General features: G+C 40.9%; 1 protein-coding gene and 1 long non-coding RNA gene across 2 annotated transcripts in view; one reads left to right on the forward strand and one right to left on the reverse strand.

Annotated features, from left to right (window-relative positions):
- Positions 1-1,437: 1,437 nt before the first annotated feature.
- Positions 1,438-7,380, forward strand: LOC117446099 (probable nuclear hormone receptor HR38). The gene is made up of 7 exons (XM_034082100.2): positions 1,438-1,555; positions 3,157-3,989; positions 4,422-4,551; positions 4,785-4,948; positions 5,081-5,283; positions 5,393-5,571; positions 5,675-7,380. The coding sequence occupies exons 2-7, from the start codon at positions 3,159-3,161 to the stop codon at positions 5,935-5,937; spliced, it is 1,770 nt and encodes a 589-aa protein (XP_033937991.1). The 5' UTR covers positions 1,438-1,555; positions 3,157-3,158; the 3' UTR covers positions 5,938-7,380.
- Positions 7,381-7,968: 588 nt separating this feature from the next.
- LOC117446104 (uncharacterized) overlaps positions 7,969-9,967 on the reverse strand; it is a 7,452-nt gene continuing 5,453 nt past the window's right edge. Inside the window, exon 2 of the long non-coding RNA XR_004552112.1 lies at positions 7,969-8,266. This is a non-coding gene — a long non-coding RNA (uncharacterized lncRNA). The remainder of the gene's footprint in view (positions 8,267-9,967) is intronic.

Below are 9,967 nucleotides of genomic sequence, written 5' to 3' on the forward strand. Positions count from 1 at the left end.
CTATCATGTGCTTCTCACCTTAATGACCCCTATCACTTTCTTCATACTACTACTATTGAACTAGATCACGCCCAAAGATCCCCTGAGGGTTCGAGTGTTGGTGTTCCTGGCAGTTGTCGTGGAGAAACTACTAAATTAGGGGTATTAAGTGATGCTTAAATGGATATTGACAAATGGACATTTGCAGCTGTGGCCGTGACATCAATGGTGCAGATTGACCGTTGATTCCTTTACGTTGTAAAATGGTTTAAGATGTCTCATCTTTTGAATTCAAAGTGTAATTGGCATTCTCTGTGGGTCAGTTTGAAAGTTGAAAGAAATGCAGTCGGTCTCGATGGGAGAGACTCCTGTAAAGAGGGGTATTTTTCTTGTGATAACTGTCTATCGTGAAATGTATGCAACATAATGAAGTATTTATTCACAACCACTTAAAAAGGGATATTTGTATCAAATATTTCCAGCGTTAGGCCTATTAATTGTTAATTGCCGAAGCTGGATAATATCAGTGTATTATTTTTGTCAAAATGTTGTGTTTACTTTATTAACTTTTTTTTTGGTCAAATATGTTAATTTTATTGGACTGTACATTTTTATGTTTCTTTAAAAATGTGGAAGCTAGGAAGACTGTGCTTTATGGCACAACTAATGGGGATCTAATTATAATCTAAACTATTAGTGATGAAAAATGGACTAATAGCACATTTAAATGTAAAATTATAAAATAGATTATTACGGATTATTAAGTGTTCAATATCAAACAAATAATATCATTATGGAAAAATGTAGCCAACAATATGAACAGAAACAGAAAACATAGATTTAATTGCAGTAAATTGCACCTAAATTCATCAGTCTTTATTTCAGAATGTCCTTTGAAATAAAAACTGTAATATTTCACAATTATAAATATATATTTAAGACCATAGTGTTGACAATAAAGATGGTGAAAAAAGGGACTCGTGGTTCCTCAGTTGAGGATTGGCAGAGTGTAGGGAGTTTCTAGCCATTCATTGAACACACAAATCCTATTTTATGAGAAAATACCTCCTAGGTGTTTCCTGTTCTGTCATGTTACAACACACCTCTCTTTTATAAACGTGTATAACATCTACATTTCCAGTGAAAAAACGTATGCACTTTGAAACTACGGCTATTTTTAGCATTTTTCATCCAGTAATAGCCCCACGTGAGCTCTGCTGTCGTTGTCGGTTTATATTTAGAACAGACGCTCCCCCGTCTCTTGCGTCAATGGAATCCCGTGCGTGCGTCACATGGAATAACGTCTGTGTAAATCCCGACGCTGATTGGCTCGCCACCCGGAACGTTCCGCTGCCCTGTTCACCATGTATGGTCATGGACACGCCCTTATGTCGACGCAGTCAAAAATAAAACAAGAGAGTATGGATCCTCCTGCATTGGTCTGAACCAGTATGTGTGTGAGAGTGTGTTTGAATGAGTGTGCGTTCTGACAGCAGCTGGCAGAGGTGACATTCATCAGTTTTACTCGTTTGGAATAAATGATAAACTTCAAAATCCGGATATTTACATGAAACAGGTGAGTGAAAGAGTTTGTTTACATGTATTGATATTTGATTATTCAGGGAACCACTTGCATGCTGATGTTTGACTTTAGAACTACTTCCAAATGAATACAAGCTCATAGGAGAATGTTAACTAGACTGCTGATACAACAGTGTAACATAATACACCTTTATACTCAATTAGTTTAATGGAAACTAATGTTTTAAAATGTCTCAGCCTCACTTTTCTGACAGCAGTCAGAGCTATGCACTCTTTTGCAAGTGTGTTAGGTACACCTACTGTAGCTAAAACTAATGTTTACAACTTACGGCATTTATCCTTTCTTCATGGTTATAATTGAGCTTTGTTAGGCTCTTCTAGAGAGGCGGTACAAATTAATATATTAGTAATAACACTACACCAGCAGAACAAACTACAACCTCTAAAATTAACATTACGCTATGCAACTCTGAAGTAGAAATGGCAATTCTTTTTATATGGTAAATAGTTGTTAAAATTCAAAATATTTTGTCATTAGTAACTCCTGATGGTAAGAATAGCACAGCTGCAACTGTACTGTGCCTAGTTTGTATTACTTAAGATGAGTTCACATGTTGAATGTGCTTTTATTACTGTTGCTATACGAGAGAAGATATACAAAACAAACATTGGCCCAATGATCTTCCCATGGGTCAAGCTTATTTAAAGTTTGTGGAAATAATTCAACAATCAGGTATAAGTTTGAAAACCTTTCAAAAAAGGATTTGGTCTGCTTCACTTTGTCTTGCACTTGTTGACACACGCCCACTCTCCCAACCACACACACACACACACACACACACACACACACACACACACACACACACACACACACACACACACACACACACACACACACACACACACACACACACACACACACACACACACACACACACACACACACACACACACACACACACACACGCACGCACGCACGCACGCACGCGCACACACACACACACACACACACACACACACACACACACACACACGCACACACAGGCACAGGATTTGCCACCATTCCCATTATAGCTGGCACTCAGCCCACCCTGAAATACAATCTGCAGCACTCCCTGGTATAGTCCCTGTGAAAGAGGGTTGCCCTCCACTGAAGGAGGTTTTCAGAGCATTAACAGCCAGTCAAATAACATCTTTCAATATCTCATTACACCACTGGATCTCACTCTACATTTTCTCAAGAGGAGTGATAGGTCCTGCTGACAGAAAAATGGCATGTTGCAGAATTGAGATTGTGTACCGTCAAGTTGTTCATGATGGCTACTGTAAGGTCACAGAGAGAGGATTAAACAAGGCTGATTAATATTATAAATTTATAATTTAATGAGATTATTTAACTTCATTGTATATACATTACTGTATGTTTAGACAGAACACTCAGCCCTAGTTATTCCCAATGATTTTATTCTATAAGCATAACAACTCACACTTTGCAATATGATTGTGTGACAAACATTTACAATGCATTTATGGAAAGATATTTGTGCAATATTATGACATTTTCTTAGATGTATTGACACATGCAGCATACTATACATTTTTATGTTAATCTAATTGTTGCTTGTTCTGTCCTAGAGATGCACTGTGTACAAGCCCAGTATGCTTCCCTGCCCCATGACACTTACTTCAGCTCTGAGTTCTTGAATCCTGACCTCAGTGCCAAACTGGTGATGGACATCAGTGGCCAAAAGGACCAGCTGTCTACATCTTCTTTGCCCAGCATCAACACCTTGGTGGGAAATAGCTATGTGGGGGAGTTTGATGCTTATTCCTGCAGGATTACCAACTCTCCTCCGGCCTCTACAGTTTCCTTCAGCCACTCAGCGGAGAGCTCCTGCCCTCAGATGCAGAGCCAGGCCTTCAAGCTGGATGATCTCCAGGTGTATGGCTGTTACCCAGGTTCCTTTGCAATGAGCTGCCTTGATGAAACGCTGTCGTCATGTGGCTCTGACTACTATGGCAGCCCAGTTTATACTGCAGCTTCCCCTCCCACATCTGGCTTTCAGGCCCAGTCTGCACCCATCTGGGATTCCCCTTTCAGCCCCTACCCCTCAGCCCCCCCGTCCTCTGTGGCTGATAAGACCGCCATGGCCCAGCATCTCTCCTTTTTTACCTTCAGCCCCGCTCCAGAGCAGCACTCTCCCCTGGGGCATCATCAGGATGCCCTGCCGGGCCACGACGACCCTTTCTTCCTGCCTCCTCAGCAGCACATGTCTCCACTTCATTGTCCCCCAATGTCCCTGGACCATGGATGCATGGAAAGTCCCAGGATAGTTGAAGGGTCCATGATGTCTCCTAAATGCCACAACCCAGGATCCAGTGAGGGCCGCTGTGCAGTTTGTGGGGACAACGCATCCTGTCAGCACTATGGAGTCCGCACCTGTGAGGGCTGCAAAGGTTTCTTCAAGGTAAATAGCTGAGGAGGAGGCTGGGACAACATATTGGCTGATTAGCTTATTATATATTGGCATCAGCTTTTATTTGCTAATACGTATCGACAAATTGTATTAAAGATATGTGTAGAATTAAAAAATAGTGACAGTAATCAATGTTCTTTCATTACAGAGCATTGAGTTTATCTGTTTAACTTTACAATGTAATGCAATGTCATATAGTAACAAGTCACATTTGAAGGATCCTAATCCAAAAGTCTTTCCTTATTTTTATTAAGTTTTTGTGTTAAATTATAGCATTTTTTTAACTCCCAAATATTGATTTGGGTTTTATCCTTCAGTATTGGTCGCCTATACAAAGATAGTATGCATTTCTTTCATTTACATTGTTAAATGTGTGCGCCATTTGGAACCCATAGTAATGTTATTTATTTTCCTATTTGACAGCGAACTGTACAGAAAAACGCAAAGTATGTGTGCCTTGCCAATAAAGACTGTCCTGTGGACAAGAGAAGAAGAAACCGCTGCCAGTTCTGCCGTTTCCAGAAATGTCTCACAGTTGGAATGGTCAAAGAAGGTAATACAATGTCAGACACACGCTTTCAGTGACAAATGTATGATGATGAGAAACTAGGGTTTGTAATGACAGTCTAAAAAGGACACACATATGAAACCCGAAACTTTTAGTGCCAGCTGCAGAAAAAAGAGAAACAGAAATTGATACAGCAGTTGTTTTTTAAATTGCAGTGTTCAAATGTGGAAATTGGAGATTCATGTTCTTGTGCTTCCTCTTTTCTGTCTCTTCCTCAGTTGTTCGCACCGACAGCCTCAAAGGCCGTCGAGGTCGTCTGCCTTCGAAACCCAAGACTGTGTCCGAGACTTCATCCACAACCCCCAGCGTCAACATCTTAGCCTCTCTTGTCAGATCTCATTTAGACTCAAACCCAACCATTGGAAAGCTTGACTACTCCAAGGTAAATCTCAAGACTGTCGGTGTGTTCAGAGTTAATTTCAATCAAAAAGATCACTAACAATGACCTCAACACAGGATGTAGAATAAAAGCAATGACAGTGAATATCATTAACCTTCTCTCTCCTCTTCTCAGTACCAGGAGACTGTGGACAACCTGAAAGAAAAGGAGGATGCTGCTGATATTCAGCAGTTTTATGACCTGCTGACTGGCTCTTTGGATGTAATAAGAAACTGGGCCGAAACCATCCCAGGTTTCAAAGATTTCTGCACAGAGGACCAGGAGCTGCTCCTTGAATCAGCTTTTGTTGAGCTCTTCATTCTGCGACTTGCATACAGGTCAGCTTATATAACATTTAAGAATATACCCTCTTTAACTCTTATTTATCCAGACTAATGTGCACCTTGCTATTATGACTAATTGTACAATTGGTTTGAACCCATGCAGGTCTAATCCTGAGAAGAACAAGCTGATCTTCTGCAACGGTTTGGTCCTACACCGACTGCAATGCGTTTCCACTTTTGGTGATTGGATTAACTCCATAATGGATTTCTCCCAGAGCCTTCACCGAATGAACTTGGACGTCTCCTTGTTTGCCTGCCTTGCAGCGTTAGTTATCATCACTGGTGAGAGCTTGTGTTTGCTTTGCATTCAAGTGAATCTCACTGCATTTGCTTTTCCCCCCCTCATTAGCACTATGTTTCTCATGAGAACATGTTTTTCGTTTAGATCGCCATGGCCTCAAAGAGCCCAGGAAGGTGGAAGACTTTCAGAGTCATCTCATCACTTGTCTAAGAGAGCACGTGAATGGAAACGGATCAGAACCGAGCCGGACACAGCCCAACTATCTTTCTCGTCTTCTGGGCAAACTCCCCGAGCTGAGGACTCTGTGCACACAGGGCCTGCAGCGCATCTTCTACCTGAAACTCGAGGACCTGGTTCCCCCTCCACCAATAGTGGAGAAAATCTTTATGGATACTCTGCCATTCTGAAAAAGAAGGCAAAGTAGTTTGTAAAAACGACACAAAGCACCTAATGTGAGGTTTTACCACTGAACTGTACTGGTGAACCTCCTTCAAACAATGTCTGGCATTGTTCAAGAGATCCTTATTTTTCTAACATTACGTTTTAAAATGTAATTTGGTATCTGTGTGAGTATCGTATACAGTTTCTTCTCTGAAACAGAGAGAGCTGAAATGTTATTAACAGATCAGGACACAGTTTATAAAGTATATATTTTTGTGTGCATTTGTAAAAGGACTTTATTGCTGTGCTGGATGTTTGAATGTTGTCTTGCTATGCAGCTAGTGAGATATGGATATTTGGGTCGATGCAATGCAGTGTTACATACTCAGCTTGGGTAGAGGAAACTGGGTAGAGGAAACTGATATATTAGATTATTTTGTAGAAAAAGCCAGGTTGACAGAACTCTAGAGTCCCAGTTTTTATTATAGATATCTTTACTAATATCTTTGCATAACAAAAGATAGTTTTAGTCCTAACTGTGCTCCTGTAAAAGGTCTTGGACCAAAGTTTACTCTTATTTTGATACTTCCACTAACAAACCTTATTGCCTTAAGATAAACAAAATGTTCTGCCACAACTCCATGCTGCCATTTTGCAACACCTTGTAAAGGCTGATGCTGGCAGAGTTCCTTTTGAACCGCATGTCCCTGTAACAACATACTTTGAGAACTTTTTTAACTTGCTAAATGGAGAAAAACAAAGTGCCTTTCATAAAGCGTCGCTCCTAAACCATAGTAGGTGACACTAAGTTGATTTTCATTCCAAATATCAAATACTGCAAGCCCTGTTTAATATTGATGTTAAATAATCTACTTTAATGTCTCTATTAAAATAAAATTGTGCCTGAGACTTGGGATTGAAATACACTTGGAACATACAATTCGCCCTGGTGCACTGTGTGTGCATACAGTGATGGCAGGTGGTTTCGGATCCAGAAAAACTGAATCCTGTTCACAATACCCTGAGGCAGTGTTAAGTGCAGCAGAGCCTTCCAGTTAAAGATCACATTTAGTCAAAGAACATTTCAGAGTCTCCCTGTATCCACAATTTCATGCAGTGTATCCTTGATACGATTTAATAGCCTACAAAGCTTGATCATCCACATGCAAAAGCTGGCATTTCATGTTTGACACCCCTACACGTGTTCGTAAGGACTGTCTTCCACATTCTGGAGTTACGCAGATTTTATATGTTGAAATTATTTTGTGTTTCCATATCAGAATGAACTAAAGAAATATCTTAAGGAATCACAATGAAATGTGATGAGAAGATAAGCAGCTAAGAGCACTTCAAATAGTGTTCAAACAATATGAAGAACACTTCTTTCTCCTACTGTATGTGTTTTGTTTGGGATGTGTGTGAAACATATTGCCATGACTTTGGTAAAATGGTGCAGATGTGTTAAAAGACAGAGAATATTTGATATTAAATATTTTTGGAAAACACAACACTGACTGCCTTTGTTTAAATGTTAGGAGATGCATTGATCTCCTGTTTGCCGTTCATTATAGTTTCTATACAGTCTTCCAGATATATATCTAGTTTCCATTCTCAATAGGATTGTGTTTGAATGAATCATGGTAATTATTCTTTTAAACAGCTAGGCACTGTATCTTTTAGAAAAGTTGCTCAAACAGGAGTATATTTGTGTGAATGGGGAGTGCTTTCAGATGTGTATTTGTAGCGCTAATGAGTATTTATAGTGAACATTTTGAAAATAATGTTACATGGTAAACATTTGTAAAAAATGTTTTAAGATGGTGAACATGTCAGCATGACAGCATGCTGACATCAGTGCTTTGCTCAATGCCTCACTGTGCTTAATCGAGCCTGGTGTAAAATGAACTACATCAGAATTTGGACACATAGGCAAAACATCTTAGTGTTAACAATTAATTTATGTGTTTGGTGTTCTTATGGTGTGTAATGTCAGAAAGAGTTGGAAAAGTACGTGTGTCACTAGACCTATCCTTTAAGAAGAGTTGTGAAGTTTCCAGTCACTTGGTAACAGAGCTTGGGCTTTATTTGAAAAAGCACTCACTGTGCTGCAGATTGTTACATAATGTTAATGTGATGAAAACCGACCAAAGTAGTCCTTCATTTCCATTTCACTTTGTCCGTTTTGTTGTGTCACACATGGTGTTAATGTTGGCAACATCTCTGACCAAAAGGAAGGCGACACTGTGCCACTCTTAGCCACGGCAGACTGCAGCTCCGACTTGATTCAGCGGCTTGACACCCGATCCTACTGTACACCACGTTCCGGTCATTTGGATTTTGATGTTGGCAGACAGACTGGAAAAAAGGGACAAGGGAAGAAAAGAGAAGGAGGCAATTATGAAAGCCAGCTTGCATTGAGGTGTTCATTTTGTTACAAAATGACAAGCATGCTGCCCCAGATAGATGCCATTGGAACAGCAGACGAGTCAGTTTCAAATGAAGGATCAGAGAGTACCCTTGGTTCAAATCAGAACTTTTTTAAATCGAAATGATGTATGGTGTCAGTCCCCTTTGACTTTCAGTGCGACTTGGTATCCAGGACAGCTCACTCTGCTCAACCCAAAAGTCAAAATACATTCCCATGTCAATATATCTTATCCCTGAAGTCATGGTCTTGACACCATTCTCTTCCAAAAGTGGAAAGCTACCATCTGGAGCTATTGGCCCCTAACATCTGACCTGTGCCCTGACATGCAACACTGCAGTCAGGGACAAACTGTAGCCTTACACCATGAGACATATGCTCTGCCATGTAATATCTGACCCACTTGTCATGGTGATTTGTTGCACAACCTGCTGAGGTCGAGGTTTTGTGCATTGCTTCTGCACCACCTGTTATTCGGTAAAGGTTTGAGAACATGTTACATTGCTATTTCACTGCACATCAAGATGGGCAGGATTTTCTGGGCAATTGGTTCTTTATTATCATTAAGTATACATATTTCAACGTACTTTACTTGAGTAGACAATGGTCTTATATTTATTTTGGATAAATTGATTAGTTTGTTACCATAGGACAATCATTTGACACATGTAGTTGCAGGGAACTTTGTAGAATAACATTTTGACCACAATACCAGTAATGAACAGTATACAAAGAAGTGAACATTTGCCCCGACATGCAACCACAACAGAAAAACTATGCTTAAATTGACTGTGAATCCACCAGTAACAACCCCAAGAGTCTTTAGCCGCACTAACAGCTCTGTGAAACTGTAATTAAGGAAAGAGGTGCTTTGAAGTAATGCTAACATCACTATGATAACAAGGCCCACTTAATGCTGCTGAGCAGGTAGCGTATAGTGTTTAGACTACCTGTGTTACGAATGGGTGAAGCAGGTAGGACTCAAATGCAGAATAACGAAAAGCGAGCTTTATTAAATAAATTAAAGCTGTGGCAAAACAAGGCAGAATCCAAAATATCCAACACCAACGAGCAGCACAAGGAACACAGACCGTGGAATGACATGGAGGGGAAACAATGAACCGACATGGAGCACAGGGGAAGACTAGACTAAATACACAGAAGGGTAATCACAGAACAAGACACAGCTGGGCAGGGGAGGAGAAACACAAGGACAACAGGTGAACACAATCGGGTAATCAGGGAGGGAAACAGACAGAAAGCAGACAGGCAGGAAACGGGGGTGAACACTTTACACAATAAGACAGGAAACCCAAAGACAAGAAAAACACCAACACAGACAAAACTACAAACGTGACATAACATGAGAATCGTGACAGAACCCCCCCCTCAAGGGACGGATCCCAGACGTCCTAAAAAAAAAAAAAGTCCAGCAGGGTGGGTGGAGGGGGACCGGAGGGAGGACACATAACTAGGGCCAAGAAAGGGTGGGTGGAGGGGGTCTGGAGGACGGGTCTTGGGCGGACGGCCCGGGGGAAAGGCAGAGACCAAGGAGGGGGACTCGGGCGGAAGGCCCAGGGGCAAGGCAGAGACCAAGGACGGGGTCTCGGGCAGAAGGCCCGGGGGCAAGG

Source organism: Pseudochaenichthys georgianus, chromosome 5, assembly GCF_902827115.2.
Source record: "Pseudochaenichthys georgianus chromosome 5, fPseGeo1.2, whole genome shotgun sequence".
Taxonomy (NCBI): domain Eukaryota; kingdom Metazoa; phylum Chordata; class Actinopteri; order Perciformes; family Channichthyidae; genus Pseudochaenichthys; species Pseudochaenichthys georgianus.